At 36.0% G+C, this 20582-nt stretch overlaps 1 protein-coding gene across 2 annotated transcripts in view; it reads left to right on the plus strand.

The window, feature by feature from the left end:
* ROBO1 (roundabout guidance receptor 1) overlaps nucleotides 1-20582 on the plus strand; it is a 1192968-nt gene that overhangs the window by 652477 nt on the left and 519909 nt on the right. For both annotated transcript variants that reach the window (XM_030801652.1, XM_030801651.1), the window contains exon 3: nucleotides 4313-4396. In XM_030801652.1, coding sequence (XP_030657512.1) covers nucleotides 4313-4396 — 84 coding nt within the window. The remainder of the gene's footprint in view (nucleotides 1-4312; nucleotides 4397-20582) is intronic.

The following is a 20582-nucleotide window of genomic DNA, read 5'->3' on the forward strand; positions in this document are numbered from 1 at the left end:
GAATAAGTTCAAGAGACCCATTGTACAACATGATGACTATGTTTAATAACAATGTATTATAGTCTTGATCATCTCTAAGACACTCAATTTTAAATGTTCTCGCTACAAGAGATGATGAGTGTGTAAGGTAATGCATATGTTAGTTAGCTGTATTAAGCCATTCTACAATGTATACATACATATTTCAAAACATTATGTTGTACTTAATTTAAATTTGTCAATTAAAAAATAATTAATGTTTAAAAATCCAAACATTTAATGAATTGTTATATTTAAAGACAAAGTTTCCTTGAAGACATAATTTATATTGTAAAGGAAGATATAGGTGTTTATTTCCTTTTATAGTTGTTGCTGTTATTATATATGTGAAAGACTGTTTTAAGATGGTCCACTCATATATTGTTTGTGTGTATGTACATATATGTATGTATGTGTGTATATATACATGTACATATATATATATACACACATATAACCTTATATATTGTAAGTTTAAGTATGGCATACAACCCCTACACAAAAATATATAAAGCCATGTCACAAAATATTTATAAACAATAAGCCTATAGATCAGAGTTCAGTTTTAACCCCAGATGCTAACTTTTTACTGAATTGTAAAATACTTAAAATATTTAATATTTATGTAAAATATGTAACATAGGTAGGGACTATAGGAAAGAAGTAGGTTGAAGACAAGCTGATGAGTTTAGTATTGAGTGAGAAAAAGTGTGAAGTTTCTTTGAATTTACATGAAGTTGAATCACCAATGGAAATAAATTTGGTTGTTGGTAGAGCATCCAGTTGAGAAATGTACAAGTTGCATGTGTTATGAAAAATAATCGAAGTCTTGGGCTCAGATGAAGATATCTACAGACAGCATTTTGAAAAGAACAGGATGAAATCTGGAACCGTGTGAAACACAAGTATTTAAGGAGTATGGGGAGGGAAACAAGCTGTCATGTATGAGGCATTAGTTCTATACATTCCTCCAGACTTGGAGTCTGCATAGAAAATCTAGAAAACAGATTTTTTAGAACAAATTAAAAAAACAAGACTTAATTATAAAATTGGAATTGATCACCCTGAAAAGCAGTGAAGGTCAAATGGCCTAAATTCACAGGAGTGTATACATCTCATCGAAGATTGTTATGAGGGTCCATCTGACCCATTTCCAACCCAGAATGACTGTGATGTTATGATTCAAGACTTCCTTTTTATATTGAAAGGTGCCTCATTGGTTTGTATGGATTTGAGGATGTAGGATGTACAATAGCATTTGAGTTTATTTACAGCAAGCTTTTCATCCCCGCTCTGCATATAATACTGGTGCAGAAAATACAATTGACATCCTTTTCAGTTGTTTCAGATTGAGCATCTATCACTTAAGTAAGGTTTGCATTCTTGGTTACCATCTCTTTACTAATTTATCTATTATCTTCGATTCAATGTAAAGTGGGTAGGTACACAAATGAGAAGCAGACAGAATACCTGACCCTCAGGAATTTAGATTATAATGGGGATGACAGACACATAAAACCCAGCACCTCTAGTGCCAGTGTGTTTCTAGATGGGATGGCAGCTTTTACCAATTGCAGCTGAACCTATTTCAATTCAGGCCTGGGTAGCCCTAAATTCGGAGCTGGAATATAAGACCTCCTTTAGATATGGTAAACACACAATAGTCTCTTCCTTGCTATCTTCTAGTCCATAGCTCGCATAATCAATGCTATTTAACCAAAAATTTAAGTAAATGTCTTTTGGACTGGTCTTAAATTAGTTCTCCAGCTCTGTCACAGTGAGTCAAGTGGCTATTTCATGTTATTGTTATCTTTTGACAGGAAGGAGAAGAAAGAAAAAAATTAGCAAAGCAGCTAAAAATAGTACCTTTTGTTTCCTTTAGGTCTAGCATATCATTAATTAAATGCAGAACAAGGTAGATTGAATGGACTTTAGAGATATGGTAAGATTCATTGATTAATGCAAAAATCTATTCTTTCCTGAGCCTAAGAAGGGGCCAGAAAGGTGATGCGCAGGAACAGAGAAGCGAATTTATAAGCCACTTAAGATAGGCTACATGCAGGTGGAAATCTATTTTATATGATTTAGGTATCTCATTTCAAATGACAGTAAATTTATTTTCCTCATCTCTTGCTTTCATAATATCCCCATTCTCAGAAAGAATTCAATAACAAAGGTACACAAACCTCATCCCAAAAGTCTTGTAATATTGTGTAGACACGCTGATTTAATTTATATTGCGGATTTGGATGAATCTGTATTGTATTTGTAACAGAGTGATTAGAAATGTGTGGGTCCACATTAAATAACTGATTGCTTGCAAATTAAAAGTAGAACTTCCCTTAAAAGTCTGCATTGTGTTACTAAAAAATAATTCATAAAATTAAAGTGATTCTAAACACATTCTATCATTTAAAACAAGATTGTAGGTAAGCAGGGTGGTTTTCTTAAAAGCCGTTTCATGCATTTGACCAAGCAATTTCTGATGATCTTCCTGCAACAACCTCTTATATTTGGTTAGTCTGCATGAGCAAGATGACTTGTGACAGAACATTCTGAACACTGCCTCAAAACACACAAAAGTGCCTGCTCCCCATTCTTTCTCATTGATGTGACTTAAAAGTTTGACCTAAACAACGTGTGCGTGTAGTAAGTTCACAGGCCGGAAAGGTAAAGTGGACACTTTTTCTGCCTTTATCACTTGTAGCATCTATTTTAAGGGTAAAATGACAACAGCCATCACTAGAGAGGCAAGGATGAATAAAGCAAGAATGAGTATCTTTTCTCTTTTGTCTGCACAGATCTGAACTTTTTTTTTTTTTCGTTTTAGCCACATCAGGTTATTATAATTACATGGCACTTGTGGGAAGGAGGAGGGAAAGCAGGGAGATTAGGGGGGAAAATATGCTGCATGAAAAAACCAAGTGGACTCATGTTAGTCTTTTTATTCCTTTTTTAAGAATTTCTAAATCATCCCTGAATAGCTGTGTCTAAGACAAAATATGTTGACCTATCTAGTGGAGACACAAAATTAATGACCTCTGTGATGTTTCTAGAGAGGCAGTACCTGCATGTACTCACTGGCTCATCCATAAGTGACACACTGTTCCCCCAGTAAACATCTGCGCTTCTTCACTGCTCAGAACAAGAAATCCTTCCTCTGTAGATAATGTTAAAGGTGATTCTCTTTAAAGCCTGCAGAGCATCAGAACTTGAATGACCTATGGCTCTACATTATTCGATTTAGGAGGTACACTCTTGGTTTTTATTGTGTCTGTGTGTGCTTCTCAGTAGCAGACCTATAAACACTGCTCATACTTATCTTACATATAGGTGACAGGTAGAGTGATTGTGCACCAGGGAAATCTGGTAGTGTCATTGAGCTTCGATATACACACATACTGCTCCTCTGCTCCTCTGAGTCTGGATATGGAAAGTAGAGTGTTGTGTTTGGCCTCCACTCTAAAATTCTGCGTAGGAAAATTAATGTGCAATTTAAGAAAAACAGAAAAAATGCATTTTTTATTTAAGAAAAATAAGCATAGATGAATGAAAATACTTATACAGAATTTGGAATGTTTTAAAATATCCAATACTTAGGAATGTTTTAAAATATCCAACCCAAAATATCCAAAGTTAGATGTGTTTTAGTCATGCATTCATTGCAGTAAATTTATATCAGTCCTTTAAGACGCGAGATTGTTGCCTTCTGAAAGACGTGATGTTGCACCGCTTTCTTCCGTGTTTCTCAGAAAAAAAGTATGACATTTTTATCATCCTCCCTCTTATTTGACAAGACCTATTTTTCCCCACATCCTCCCTGCCTCATATGAGGTACAGTCTCTGGCGTCTGTAATTGCCAGGAGATGAAGCGATGATGGGGAGTGATCACAGTCAATAGCTTTGATTAACAATAAGGTAGAAAATTAGCAATGCTAGCATTCAGCCACCCTGCCCTCTCCCTGCTCCATATGCTCACTCTCTCAGTCCGTGCTGGCGGCCTCACAGAGGGCAGTCGGAGCCCTTCGCCAGCTTTGAAGTGCGGCAAAGGTGCAGGCAGAGCAGAGAATTAGGGAAATTAAGGAGAAAAAGTAGAAACTGTAAACAATGATGCTGAGACCTTCGCAGGGCTTAGTGTGCCGCAGGAGGGGCAAGGATGAAGCGTGCTGTGTGTTGTCCTTGTGTGTTTTTCTGTCACATGTGGATTTACTTGTGTCTGGACATGCTGTGATCGAAATGGCAACTACTGTTACTACTGTGACCCCATCAGCAGCTCTGGTGTTGTTTCCGACAGACCCTGAAGATGTAGAGAGGGGGAACGACCACGAGACGCCAATCCCCACCTCTGATAACGATGACAATTCGCTGGGCTATACAGGTAGAGTGTCTCTTTCCCAAATACTAACTTTCTCCTGAAATGCCTCCACCTCCATCAATCATCAACCACCTGTATAAAATTAATCGAATCATCCCTGCTTCCAGCTAACAACCACAACTACTTCTCATTTTTCAAACTTCATTCCGTTCATATCAGATCATATTGCTAAAGTAAACACTTTTGAGAACAGAAATATACAGGAAACTGTAATCATTCTTATTGTTTTACTATGTTTAATACAAAAGAATGCTTCTCAATCTGAAACTTTGATACTGCTAATATTTTTAGAATGATATTTTCTTAGAAGTTTAATATTTGACTAAATTTTTATCATAAAGGAAAAAAACGCTACCTGCAAGTAATTTGGATTCAAATTTATCTGTACTTTTTTTTTTACACTTGTAGTCTTAAAAACAAAAGAAAGCAAAACTCTTAGAAAGAGCGATGTAATTCATAATCACCAACTTACATCTTCGGACTGTGTTTGCGTGACTTATTGTTACCTTACGCACCAACGACTTCTGAAATAGATGCATATGTACATGAGCATAATAGTAACAAATTAACTAATTGTGTTAGAAATAATTGATATATAAATGTTTAAGAATGATCACCCTGGAAATATATGTGTCACATGGAATTTTTTGTTCTAAATATAATTGTATAATTTATACCTCTAACTCTGAGATAACTTGACTAAAACTTTAGGTAAGGAGGAGGAATACAAGACATCACTTATAACCCACTGAATTAGATAATGTTGTAACAGTGGTCTTGTTGTAAGATCAGCTATTTGTAATGTTCTCTTCACTGGTCCTTGTTAACACAGTTCTCCATAGACTTTGCTAAGTTGTGAGCTGTGGGTAGGTTGTGTGTGTATGAGGTGGGGTAGTTGGGGTTAGAGATGATAGAGTACCCTTCTGTATCATAACAATCATACAGATGACTGTGTTAAAAGAAAAACATAATTCAATAGGCACATTTCACTTTAGATAAAATAATAAACTGATATTTTACTTTTGAAGCATCCTCACAGTCTTCATAAATATCACTCTCCAATTTTATTCCTTGCCTACATAATTGTAGGTTTTAAACACTTGAAATAAGTAGCACAGTTAGTAAGACCTTTATAAACAACTTTAATATTGGTATGTTTATTTTGCCCTTATAAATAACTCATTTGCATTTTTCCTGTCTTCCAACATAAGAATGAGGAGTCAAAGACCAACAAATGAAAGTCTATGGGGGTGGGATGGTGAGGGAGTTTGTGTGATATTTTCCCAGAAACTAAGCTACAAAAAAGTTGTAAATGTCATCCCTTAGTACCATCAATACCAAAGAAGTTCATATTTGTGGAAGGAGGAATCCAAGGTAGTATTCTTTCTCAGGGTATCCTCATTTGCCAGTGCTTCTTAGTTCTATTCCCTTGTGCTCACCCAGTCTAAACAACTGCATTGTTTTTGATACAATGATAGGGTTTGCTCTTTATCTTTTGTAGATGTCCCAAAAATTATGTATAAGTAATGAATAAATCATGCTGGAGTCTCGAATTAAGAGAATTTAAATAACAATGCATTTCAGATTAAATATAGCATTAATTTTTTTCATTTTTATTTTTTCCCTTCAGGTTAATCAGGTGTCAGATTTGTCCTGTTAGAAAAAATAATTTTGACTGCATCATGACAACCGTAAAGAAATATATCAATTGGCAATATTGTTCAGTAGTAATAGTTAAAAATATTATTTAAAATTACCTACAGATATTGTTTTCTTTTGTGTGCACGTGCATGTGTGTGAATGTCTGAATGTATGAATTCCCTGTACTAGAATCACAGATAATTGAGTAGAGAGAATCTTTACCATAGAGAAAATTGAGTTCAGAGGCAAGTGAGATGGCCTATCTGTCCAGGAACACTTTTATATATTTAATGTAAATTGTCTAGAGTTTAGTATATCTGGAGTTTAATAACCCTGGGCATAGCAGCAAGAAGTTTTAAGAAATAAAATATACATATTAAGCAACTTAGAGAATGTACAATGCGATTGTCACATAAGTCATTGATATGAGTTAGTTACAAAACGATGTTAACAAGCAAGTATATCAGGTATTGTTCGTGGCATCTATATTTTTTGCACAATATCTCAAAATGGACTGTGTAGATTTTATATATCAGATGTTATTTTTTTACTACATGTTGCTTCATTTCATTGAGGTAACATGTGAGACTTTTCTCCCTCACCCTAACATTTAGTATATATAAAAAAGAAAATAAACCTGTATAGTCCTGGAAAACATTTTTGGGGGGAACATGAAATAACCCCAAAAGAAGAAGATCATTATTTCACTAAAATTCCCATTTACATTCCCCTAATTATCCTTTTTTTCAATACTAAAAATAGTATAATTTCCACTGCAAGCTAATTTGTTACTACACCATCTGCTGTGATACTTAAGCCGTTTGGGACCATCACTATCAAACTGACCCATTTAACGAGAGTGCATGGATCTCATATCATACACATATCTTAAAATTTATATATCCACTAATGATCTAGTGAACAAATGATAATCTCTCATAATAGTAATTGCTGCTTATATCGTATACCATTCTAATCTAAATTGTGTAAGTGATTTAGTTGGGATCAAATTTTTAAAATGGAAATAGAGTATCAGGGAAGAAACATATTGATTCCTTTTCTCCTTACCATCTCTAGAAACAATGCTATAAAGCCATATAAGGTTTTGAAATATCTCAGTTTCACTCTTACGAATCAATGAATGCAACACAATTTCTAAGGTAGCACTGTGGTATGTTATTAAAGTGAACTTGTGCATTATTTACAGTGAAGTGGCCCATTTCTTGTTTAACCAAGCATGTCATAAATATTGGGGGTTATTTAACAGTTCATAGCATATAGCCTTTGTTGCAAGAACAAGTAAGAAGAGGTTTCAAATGAGCACTTTATTGGGTCAAACATACCTCCAAAAGAGTCTGAATATGTAATAATCAATGATTTTTTGAAGAGGCTTCTGAAAGGAACAGAGTGTTTATTGACTGCTGAAAGTGCATATAGTGTTTTACAAATATTAAAAAATTAAGTAATAAATCTGAGAATATTGAAATTTCTGAAATATACATAATTTATGTATAGATTTCTGGCAAAAACTTTAGACAAGGACACAAAATTTAAAGAAAAATTTATTGATACATTAAAAATTCAGGGAATAAGTGGGTGCTAATGAAATCCTACTAACATTCTTAATCTTTTTACAAAGCAGCAATTAGGAAAGGAATTTAACATTATTCCTTTTTCTGAGTAACAAGAAAAGTCTGTCAAAATGACTTGAAATGTCTAAAATATACCCTTTGTCCCTAATTTTACATACTAAAATAAGAAAATGTCTTCCATCTCCATAGGTCTGTTTTAAGGAATAGGTGCCTATATTTACAATAGAATATTGGAAGAAATGTGATATGCAAATTTAAAATCTTAAAACTAAAAATTATCAGAGTTTTGTCACTGTCAATTTAAGTAAAATCTAGCCATGAAATGTCAGAAGTTTCATAGTAATTTCGAATAGGGATATTTAGGTTTTCTACCACTCAACACTACCTCCAAGTAAAGTTTGGTAATGATTGTTTAGAAGGAAACAAAATATATTCTCTTATTTAAAAAACAAAAGAGAAAGAAAGAAAAGGCTGGACAAATTAGTATGTTTGCCCATATAAACTTGAATGCAATCCCAAAACCTTGTTTGGTCTCATGCTTAGGAATTTCAACAGGAAACTATTAACTGATGATGACACTGATTCTTGTGTCTCCCTACATTCTTCATTGTATTGCTTCACCATTCAAACTAAGCAAAAACACCATTTTGGTATGTGAATTTTTAGCATGTATGTACTGAATCTAATAACCAGTGTTCATGATTACTACATGCATGCAAGGCCGTTTTCTGAGCACTTTACCTGCAACAACTGATTTAATCCTTACAACAACCCACTAAGACAGTGCTATTATTCATAGCGACAGGGCCTGGGGTCTGCTTCAATATTCTAAAAGATAAATAGTTCAAAATTAATCACATATTCCTAATCTCACATAGTCTTGAGTTTAAATGAGTTGTGTCTATAAGCTACATTTGGGCATGTAGTTAGAAATTGAACAGATCCACCATTTCAGATTTGTGAGAAATATTAAACATTATATAGTTAATCATTTTTCCCATCATCTTACTGTCACTTTATTTGTTAAATTGTGAGAGTTCACATTAGTTTTACTAAGCAAACTATCCTTAGATGAGTCTACTGCAGAGCTAAGTATAATGCTGTAAGTACATTTTCATTTTTGTATGCCATTGATTATTTTTGGAGTTAATAGTTGCATTTTTTCACATTCTAGATGCTCATTTATGTCCAGTATTCCATCAATCTGTGATTTTCTCTGACACCTCCCTCATTAAACACTTCATATTTTTGTCCCAAACCCACTGGTTTCTCTTTAGACCCAAGACTTCCTTACATCACTCCTTTATGTTGGATCTCCTGTTTCTTAGATCTAATTACTTTCTCTTTCCTGGTTTCTTTGCTTATTAAAAGAAGCCTGTCCTCCAGAAAGCATTTTCAAGAAAAGCTTGGGGAACATCAAAATCAAAAAAGTTTTACTAGGATGTGCTTGTGATATTCTGTCCACGCTTGCTTGTTGTTGATTTGTTTTTCTTCAACACAGGACACTAGATGGGCCCATTCAAACTGGGGAACTATTTGTTTCAGTTATGGAAAATTTTCTTAATAATTTTATAATAATTTTTTTAATCTCTAGTTTCTCTGCTATCCTTCGGAATTGCTATTAGTCAGACAGTGGGCCTCTTGGACTGATCCATTAGTCTCTTGTTTTTCTCTCCTAATTTCTAACTCTTTGTTTTTTTCTCCACCTTCCTGGGAAACAACCTTTATATTTATTGTCCACAAATACTTTTATCATTGTGCTTAGTACATGGGGGTATATGAGGTATACTATCTTTTAAGATCAAAACCATGAATCACAGCCGGGTGTGGTGGCTCATACCTGTAATCCCAGCAGTTTGGGAGGCCAAGATGGATGGATCACATTGGGTCAGGAGTTTGAGACCAGCCTGGCCAACATAGTGAAACCCCATGTCTACTAAAAATACAAAAACTTAGCCAGGCATGGTGGCATGCACCTGTAGTCCCAGCTACTCAGGAGGCTGAGACAGGAGAATCACCTGAACCCAGGAGGTAGAGGTTGCAGTGAGCTGAGATCATGTCACTGCCCTCCAGCCTGGTCAAGAGAGTGAGAATTTTTCTCAACAAGAAAAAAAAAAAAACATGAATCACTCATCTGTGGATCAATCTGGTGGCCCCATCATTAGCTTCTCTTTATAACCTTGTGGATTACTAATTTATGCATAACAGGAAATTAATAGACATTTCTTAAAATGAAGATAAATTAAACCACCTCTACTTGGTACAGATCTATACTGGAAATAAAATTATCAACTCACATCAATTTAATCAATTGGTTTAGTCTTTCAGTAGTTCCGGGAAATAAATATAAATGTGTCAAATTTGTGATTTGTTTGGGGTGACTTCAATTATTAAGAAATTTTGCCAATTCTCTGAAAATATGAAAGCAAGCAAATGAGACGGAAATTAGGATCGTGGGTTAAATTCATGTCTCATACTCCAAAAGTCTTTTCCCTAGAATTGAGAGAAAAAGAAAAATGGTTTAATTTTCATAATAATGGACAATAGGTAGTAGACATGCGTAATTCTATCCCCCTGAAGTTTATAGAACACAGGACATGGGAGCTTCAAGTGGATTTGAGCATTAGAAAGTAAATTAAGCTCTAACAACAATTGGAGTCTGTAAAGAACAGTTTAAAGCAGTTTATCTTAATTACTTCTTAAAAATTAAAGGTTAATTGTGTGTTTTCCACACATTTATTAATACTGTTTCTAACACTAAAGTTTCTCATTAGCACTTTGGAGACTTAAACCTTTCCAAGTGAACAAATATATATGTATATATTTCTCATTAGTAATTTGATAATATTTTCCATGTGGAAAACTTGGGAGCTGAACATTTTGAGTTTTTATAGTGGGGAAGGAAAAGCAGTATGTGAACTTAAATAAAATATTTTAAATCTTGATTTTGATAGAAAATTTTCATTTAATTACTTTTGATAAATAGTTTTAACTGTGGAAAGATTGCTGCTTTTTTTTTTTGAGATGGAGTCTTGCTCTGTCAACAGGCTGGAGTACAGTGGCGGGGTCTCGGCTCACTGCAACCTCCACCTCCCAGGTTCAAGCAATTCTGCCTCAGCCTCCTAAGTAGCTGGGACTACAGGGACGCACCACCACACCCAGCTAATTTTTGAATTTTTAGTAGAGACGGGGTTTCACCATGTTGGCCAGTATGGTCTCAATCTCCTGACCTCATGATCTGCCTGCCTCAGCCTCCCAAAGTGCTGGGATTACAGGCGTGAGCCACCGCTCCCAGCCCAATTTTTAAAAGATAAGGAAAAGCTACAAATTTTAGGGATGCATAGGTAAGTAAACACTCTCAGAAACAAAAAATATACATAAAATATACGGGTGTTCATTAGGTATGCCAACATCCATAAGGTAGAATACATGAAGAATTCAGATTTAAAGTTTTATTAAGAAATTTTAGGGAAATTTAAAGAAACAAATAATACTTGGTTGTAGCAGCTACAGTAGTGACTGGCTAATTATTTGGATAATTCAGTAAGAATCTTTGTTTACCCAGCAACTTATGCAAGAAAATTAATATTTGGTGGGTGCAAAGGTAATTGAGGTTTTGCCATTAAAAATTGCAAAAAAAAAAAAAAAATTACTTTTGTACCAGCCTAGTATTTCTAGCTTAGTTTTTCAATTCACAGAAAGGAAATATTTGGCAGTCCACAAATTTTTCTCGAAAACCAGAAGACAATTGGCTAACCCTTCCTAATCTCTAATTCTTAAGAGAGAATTTTGGACAATGATGAATTTTTCTCCTTGTATTTATTCCTGTAAATATTTTTTCACTATCATAGACATCAGTCCACCTTCCATTTATTTCAAAAAGTTATTATTTGGAGGGCTAAGTGAAAAGTACATATGTGTCTACATAAAAGTAAAACATTTTACTGTTACTTTACATTGCTTGAAAGAAACTATTTGGTCAGCTACAGGTTGGTATTGCAGTGATATACGTGGGTATTACAGTAGGTTATGCCACAGTAACAAGCAAAAGTAAGATTTCCATGACAACACAACTTAAGTGTTCCCAGGCAGTGAAACAGAAATTTCTTCCTCACATAGGCTTCACATGTCAGGTGAACTCTATTCAACATGGTCACTCAGATTCCTGAGGCCAAGAGATGTGCCATCTTGACACAGGCTTCTGTGACTGCAACAAGTACAATGATGAACTGGCTTTACATGCTTCAGCAGAGAAGTAACTTCTGCTTTTTTTTTTTTTTTTTTTTTTGAGTTGGAGTCTCTCTCTGTCACCCAGGCTGGAGTGCAGTGGCGCCATCTTGACTCACTGCAACCTCCACCCCCAGGGTTCAAGCAATTCTCTTGCCTCAGACTCCCGAGTAGCTGGGACTACAGGTGCATGCCACCATGCCCAGCTAATTTTTTTTATTTTAGTAGAGACAGGGTTTCACCGTTTTGCCCAGGCTGGTTGCGAACTCCTGAGCTACAGGCAATCTGCCCACCTTGGCCTCCCAAAATGCTGGGATTACTTCTGCTCTTTTATTTATCCAAAGACAGTCTTGTGGACATATCTAACTTCAACAGCATAGGGATGTATAATCCTACTATGGCTCTGAGAAGAGGAAAAACTAAAAATACAGTCGGCCTTTTGTATTCATCACTTCTGCATCCATGGATTGAAAATATCTTTTAAAAAGCAATTAAAATAGTAATTCAACAATAACATTTATACAAACTTTATAATAGTACAGTATACCAACTATTTACATGGCATTTACATTGTAGTAGTAATATAAGTAATCTAGAGGTAATTTAAATTGTCCTGGCCTGGTAGCTCACACCTATAATCCCAGCAATTTGGGAGGCCAAAGTGGGCGGATCACTTATGGTCAGGAGTTTGAGACCAGCCTGGGCAACATGGTGAAACCCTGTCTCTACTAAAAATACAAAAATTAGCAGGGCGTGGTGGCAGGTGTCTCTTATTCCAACTACTCGGGAGGCTGAGGCAGAAGAATCGCTTGAACCCAGGAGACAGAGGTTGCAATGAGCAAAGATTGCACCACTGCACTTCAGCCTGGGTGACAAAGTAAGACTGTCCAAAAAAAAAGAGGAAAGAAAGAGAAAGAAGGAAGGGAGGAAGGGAGGGGAAAGAAAAAGAAAGAAAGAAAGAAAGAAAGAAAGAAGAAAGAAAGAAAGAAAGGAAAAGAAAGAAGAAAGAAAGAGAGAGAGAAAAAGAAGGAAGGAAGGAAAAAGAAAGAAAAAAGAAAGAAAAGAAAGAAAGAAAGAGAGAAAGAGAGAAAGAAGGAAAGATTAAATTATACGTTTGTGGGTTATATGCAAATACTAAGCCTATATATGGAACTTAAGCACCTAAGGATTTCAGTATCTGCAGGGGATCCTGGAACCAGTCACCCACAGATATGGAGGAACAACTGAAATTGGTAAATGGCACTGATCACTACTAGACAAGCAATGTAAGAAACAAGAAATTTGTCATTAGTTCAAAATCTACGCTACTACCTTAAGGAAAGAACTTTAACCTCACAAGGCAGTTATGGTGCCATAACTGAATCTACTGAATATTTTGGCTGGTCATTGTACTGTTATAGCAGCCTATATTCAGTCCTTTCCTTCACTTTATCACTGGAAAATAATTTTTTTGTTGGAAGCAGTGTTGTGCATGATAACCACATATAGAACAATGTATTCAGTAAATGCACAGATGGTGGGTCTTCTATGCACAGAAGTATGGTAAGAAGGAAAGAAAATACATTCATAGAACATCTATCCCAGCTAAGGACAAAATTCACTTGTTTCTTTTCCATGATGAAAGGAGTTCAATATAATTATTCTGCCACCAACTTGGCTTGGTAGAACTGATATACTATTGCATCATATTGATGGCTCAACATTACTTTATGCAATGAGCAGACTGGGCTATCGGCAGTATTGGTGGTCATTCAGTTCTGTTGAGAGTAATACCATGTGATTAAGCCCATATATTACCTGTATCCCTGCTACCCTGGAAACACTGTTTATGAGCCAATTTTGCAAGCAGTGGGATACTGGAGGAAGAAGCTGAGGGACTCCAAGTAACTATTACTGATTGTTTACCATGCTACATCTTTATTTGTAAGTGTTCACCAGGACAGTGATATCCTTATATTTTGAAATCATTTCAAAGGATCCACCTCATGTCTCTTACCCAGACTTTTTTGTTACACATTCTTCAAAGTTCTCCCCTCTAAACACCCCAAACATTCATTCAGACCTTTAGCCACTATCCTTGAATCAATCAAAGCACATTTTTGTGTTGTTAGTAACTACTTGAGCTTTGCCTATGCTAACTCCACTTGATGATAGAATACTTCAGTGCACACTTTGTGATTTGAAAGATGAACCATCACCCAGTTAATGATGGTTGTATGATTTGGGGAAAATTTGGGTTTCCTTGATCAGAGGCTCAATCATTCCTAGACCCAAGTCGTAAGATAGAAGATGTATTTCAAAGCAAGATTAATTACTGATTATTTTCCAAAGAGGTCACTGCTTTTTTAAAAAGTCCTAGGTGGTCTATGCTATGACTCTACTACTGGAGCTTGCCAGAAACACCATACCACATCCCAACACTGAATAATTATATTTCCTGAGGCATATTCCCCAAGTAGTAGGACAGCCTTCTCTTGTTCTGCATCACACTCAAAAGTGGTAGCATGATGGGTCCCTTGGTGAATACAGAGGATTGGCTCACCCAGATGTGGAATATGTTTCTTCCAAAATCCAAAAATACTAAATACACAATGTATTTAATGAAAAATGTGAGCCAAAAACCAGCCACTTGTCTTTCACTTTGGAGAGAATGTCCTGATAGGACTAGACCCTGCAAAATTCACAAGAATAGTAGGTAGAATCCTAAATTTTCGTGGGATTTCTGTCATATCCTTGGAAATGTCGATGCCTTATAAATGCATATAGAGTAATGGTTGCTTACTGCTCACCAAGATCTACGAGCCTAAGTTCACCAAAAGAAGCTGACCAGAATGATAAGTTGGAGACAGAGATAAACAACATCCCAGAGGAATAAAGATGAACAGAGAGTTGATGTGGCTCTTAGGTAAAATAGTGAATATGTGCTACTACACCTGCAAAGCGAAAGCAAAATGTTTTTAATATTGTTCATTTACTGGAGAGAGAAGCATGCATTTGCCAGAAAACTAGCTGCATTTCATGTGCCAAGCTCTCTGTTGATTTTCCCTCATAAAGGGACAATGTCTGGAAGAGTCTTTAACATTTAAATCTCCACTGGGTTATTGTATTAGTCTGTTCTTATGTTGCTAATAAAGACATACCCAAGACTGGGTGATGTATACAGGAAAGAGGTTTAATGGACTCACAGTTCCACGTGGCTGGGAGGCCTCACAATCATAGCAGAAGGCAAAAGGGAGGCAAGACAAGTCTTACATGAAGGCAGGCAAGACAGCTTGTGCAGGGGAACTCCCATTTATAAAACCATCAGATTTTATGAGACTTATCACTACCAGGAGAACAGTATGGGGGAACCACCCCCGTGATTCAATCATCTCCACCTGGCCCTGCCCTTGATGCATGGGGATTATTGCAATTGAAGGTGAGATTTAGGTGGGGACACAGCCAAACCATATCAGTTATGTGTGCAATGATCATCATTCTCTGAGACCTAAAAGCCAAAGAGTTAAGCTTAACGGGGAGTAAGTTCAGGATAAAGGCCTATTGTATATTTCAAGTCTTTAAAATTGACTTTTTTTTTTGTTTTTGAGGCAGAGTTTCACTTTCATTGCCCAGGCTGAAGTGCAATGGCATGATCTCGGCTCACTGCAACCTCCACCGCCCAGGTTCAAGCGATTCTTCTGCCTCAGCCTCCCAAGTAGCTCGGATTATAGGCATGCATCACTGTGCCTGGCTAATTTTGTATTTTTAGTAGAGACAGGGTTTCTCCATGTTGGTCAGGCTGGATTCAAACTCCTGACCTCAGGTGATCCGCCCTCCCAAAGTGCTGGGATTACAGGTGTGAGCCACCGCACCTTGCCAATAATTTCATTTTTTTACAGGGGTATGTTCTTTCATTTGATTTTTAAATTTATTATAGAGTGACAATTCTAAAAGCTTCTTTCTATTAAAAAAAAATCCTCACTCAATGGGCCAGGAAGACAATGTTTTATTTTGCCAATTGCTGATTCAATTATGTAATCGAAAACTGGCAGACTGTAGCAAGATGGATTTCCAGGCACCCGGGCAGAGGTACTTAGGATAAAATTCTCTCTTCTGACTGATGGAACATTAGTGTTTTGGATTTCTAGGTATTAGCAATATCAACTAGCCTGTGTTTCTCTTTCTTCAAATCAGACATCCTGATAAATGGGCTTTCTTTAAAGAAGTTCAGAGAGAAAATCAAAGCACACAAATTTGATAATATTTTGTGGTCCTTTTCACAACCACCTGGCTTCTCCCTCAGTTAAGAGTCGCCTTCAAACTTCTGCACTGAGTGAGGGCTCATGAGCTGTCCATTTGGTGATAAACCATGACTTTCCAATTTATGAATCAAGTTAGGTATTTTTTTTTAACCATATCTCAATTTTTTTCTATTTAAAACATTTTTTTTATTATACTTTAAGTTTTAGGGTACATGTGCACAACGTGCAGGTTAGTTACATATGTATACATGTGCCATGTTGGTGTGCTGTACCCATTAACTTGTCATTTAACATTAGGTATATCTCCTAATGCTATCCCTCCCCCCTCCCCACACCCCACAACAGGCCCTGGTGTGGGTGTGCGATGTTCCCCTTCCTGTGTCCATGTGTTCTCATTGTTCAATTCCCACCTATGAGTGAGAACATGCGGTGTTTGGTTTTTTGTCCTTGTGATAGTTGGCTGAGAATGATGGTTTCCAGCTTCATCTATGTCCCTACAAAGGACATGAACTCATTTTGACCTTGGTAAATCACAGGTATTTGAATTCTAGGAAGCAATAATCTCTAAACCACAGCAAAATAAACTTGAGAGTTCATCAACTACTATGAAAACTATGTTTGCTTTGTCTCTGATAGTTAACTACGACCATTTTGGATTGACCACTCCATGACCCTATCATCCCTACTGAAATCAAGGACTGATTTCAGTGGCGGTACTTCCTAACTCATCCCTAGCCAACAAAGAACAAACACGACACTGCCTTTCAGACATGCAGCAGCACTTCTCTGGAGTGCAAATGCCTTGTTAAAGGGAATGCCTCCGGACCCTTCAGGAGACAAAGCTGGAAGATGAGTAAGTATGTCACATATGAAAAATCAATTCAAATATTCATATTCTTCTACATCAGTGCCGCCCAATAAAAATATAATCCATGCCACAGATGCAAGCCGCATGTGTAATTTTAAATTTTCTAGTAGCCAGATTTCAAAACAGAGTAATAAGAAATGGGTAAAATAATTTTTAAAGCTTACATTTTGTTTCACCTAATATCGCCAACATATTATTGTTTCAACATGTAATCAATACAGAAGGTATTATTGAGATACTTCACATTTTTTGCACTATGTTACACTTAAAAAAAATCTTGCTTTGGACTAGCCACATGTCAAGTGCTTGATAACCACATGAATTCCTCTCTCTCCATTCTGCCAAAGAATTCCTGGTATCTAAACCTTATTTACTAAGACATCATTTGTGTCTAAGTTTTATTAGTCAATACCAAGCACACAGCTAGAACCATTTCCAGCTGCTTGAACTAGCCCTTATATCCAGTATCTCCATTAAATGCAACCATAACAATAAATTCAGCTACTTTAGAATTATTTTCTTCTTTTCTAGTCTAGCACAATTAGAATAATATCCTGTAGATATTGTCCAGGTTTCTGTTGATATAAATTATTAGAAGGCTAGTAAGCCTTCCCTCCCTGGATTGAATAGTTACAGCTGTGACATGTTGGGAAATGAATATGATCTTTGCTCTAAAGGTAATGAGCAGCGATGGAATGGGATACGAGGTGAATGAGTAATTTTTAATGTGATAACTACCTCCAGTTCCCAAAGCGAGGCAGGTCCAGCACCATACAATAAGAAGAAAGGGCTCTTCCTGCTGGCAGGGGAGAAGCAGTGTAATTTGGGAGCTCAGGTATTCAGATTTGTCGGAACCCATCCAGCTAATTCCTTTCTAGTTTTCAGAGCCCTGCACTTTCCCCAGTCGATTCTCTAAACTTTCACACAAGAGGCCTGGTTAAGGTATAAAGTCATTCTATAATGTAATTTGGCAGCCTCAATCCAGCAATGCTGTCACATTTCGGCTACAATAGCCCTATGGCTATTAGACAAAAGAGATTCTCTGTGTTCCTGATTATGCCTGAACCAAAAAGTTAAAACCTGGGTATGTTGTTTCTATACATGAGTCAGAGCGATCAGAAGCAGGTAGCCCACCCAAGAGACCTTGTATTCTTTATAAAGTCATAATAGTCTTTTGTAGAAATCATTGAGTTTTCTAGAGGCTTGTATTAATTGGCTCTTCATTAAAGGTGGCCACAAGTGATATATTATGGCACTGTAGTGTCACTGCCAATGTCTCATTTTCAAATTGCATTCAGATTTCATTCACTTCAAGTGTGGGCATGGTAGCTCACACCTGTGATCTCAAGACTTTGGGAGGCCAAGGTAGTAGGATCACTTGAAGCCAGGAGTTTAAGCACAGCTTGGGCAACATAGCGGGACTCCATCTACAAAAATTTAAAATTAGCCAGCTGTGGTGGTGCACACTTGTAGTCCTAGCTACTTGGGAGGCTGCAGTGAGAGGATTGCTTGAGTCCAGGAGTTCAAGGCTGCAGTGACCCGTGATCTTGCCACTGCACCCCAGCCTGGGCACAGAGCAAGACCCTGACTCCAAAAAAAAAAAAAAAAAAAAGTTATTTCCCTCACTTCAAATCAATAATCAAGCAGGTGAGTTAACAGATACGAGATTCTCATTCTTGCGATCCTGTGGCCAACGACTAGCATCTGCTGCATGGCGGGCCTCCAGAAATGACAGGAGATATTTTAAGAAGATTTACTCCATCAATTGGGTGTTTACAAAATCGCTGGAGAAAGAAAAGAACTTAGGCCTCTAAAATAATGTCTAGAATAAGTCAGCACAAGTAGTCCACCAGAGAAGCAGTCAAGAAATCAGGTAACAAGAGGCCACACAGAAATGAAAATTCTTTAAGTTTGAGCTTCCAAGTTGTCAGTGAACTAGTATTGTATGATATATGTATATTATATAGTATTATATAAATATTATTTCTGAAAGTGTAAAATGTGCCCAATTCGCACTCACTGTAGTAACTTACATTTAGTGGGCACACAGCACCGATTATTTGGCATCATCTCATATAATCCTCATAGCAGCTTGGCAAAGTAGGTTTTATCGGCCCCATTTTGTACCTGAAGGGACTGAGTGAGAAAGAGATTAAAGCAATTTTCCTAATTTGACACACTATCAAATCCAGGAAATCTGGCTTCTATTCTCAGTTGCTTCTCATACCAATGTAGGGGTTATCTGCAGTAAGCTTCATGTATTATTAATAATTGCCAAGTCAGCATGTATAAGCTTTCAAATTACCTCAGTTATCCAATTAACCCATAGTTACTTATGTAGCCTTTAGTGCTTCTTTTCAGGAGCAGACTAATGAATTTCAGTATAAATGATTATACAAGTAGGAAACAAAGGTCATGAAAAAATGGAACACCTCATAATAACTGTTACATAAAGGGCTTTTTATTCACCCAAAATCAATTTTAAAGATTGACGTCTCAGTAGCCTCCTAGTCAATTTTAATTCTAGTGCTATTTGGTTAGTTCTAATAAAATTTTTAAAAACTAATAATAAAGATATATCAATTTCTTAAGTGTAACGCTTTAGTTTTACAGATGATATAAGAGAACCATGCGTAAGTAATAAAAGTATAAAAACATGCATGGGAATGATTTATAGCAACATCAAGGTGCTAGCTATCTTTGAGAAAGTAGAAGTAGAAAGCAATGAGGAAACAGCTATAGCAATATCTGTAATTATTTTAAAGAGAATTTAAAACAAACAGAAAAAATTTAATAATGCTTCATTTATGTGGTAGGTAAATGAGTGTCTATTAAATTTGTGTGTCATTTTCTGCATGTGTGAAATATTTCACAACTTGAGATAAAAGAGTTTTGAGACATTAACATTAATTCTTAAGAATTATTACAGTTCTATTAGATTCCATTATATAATACAGCATACTGTGTATGTCAAACGTTTTATGCTAGCATCTGCATTTTTAAAACTACTATATTACAGAACTTTGAAAAAGTACCCCCAATTGACACAGCTATGTTAAAATAAAACCTAAAGAAAAAAAAAACTTTAAGACCCAAATCTTATAAAACATGCTTTTGATGTGTTGGGATTTTAAACATCCATTCAGATCAGACATGACCTTAGTTTTAAAGATACAGTCCACAAACAAATGCCTGTAACTAATTTTTTCTGTTTTAAAAAAAAAGAAAGAGGCACTGTGATATACCTTAACCTTAAGACTATAAAGAGCTACATAAAATACTTATCATTTGATTTATGCTTCAAAATATATATAACATATAGTTTTTGTGACTAAATATGCTTGTTCATTATTTCTTTTCAAATGCAATTTAGATGTTTTCAATTTAAAAAGAACTGGTGGAGATGCACAAAATCCTTTCACAAAGAACTGTACTGAGCCAAATTACCATTTCTAGAATAGGGGTTTGCCACAGAAATCCTCATTAATAAATATGTTCTGAAGAGACTTTGTCTATTCACTCTATAATTTAATCAAGACATTACTCTAAGACAAGCAGAGTTAGGGCACCCTTATTCACCCAGCCTTTAACATGCATATAGTTTCTTTAAATTTTAACCT

The sequence above is a fragment of the Nomascus leucogenys genome, chromosome 21, assembly GCF_006542625.1.
Source record: "Nomascus leucogenys isolate Asia chromosome 21, Asia_NLE_v1, whole genome shotgun sequence".
In the NCBI taxonomy this organism is placed as follows: Eukaryota; Metazoa; Chordata; class Mammalia; order Primates; family Hylobatidae; genus Nomascus; species Nomascus leucogenys.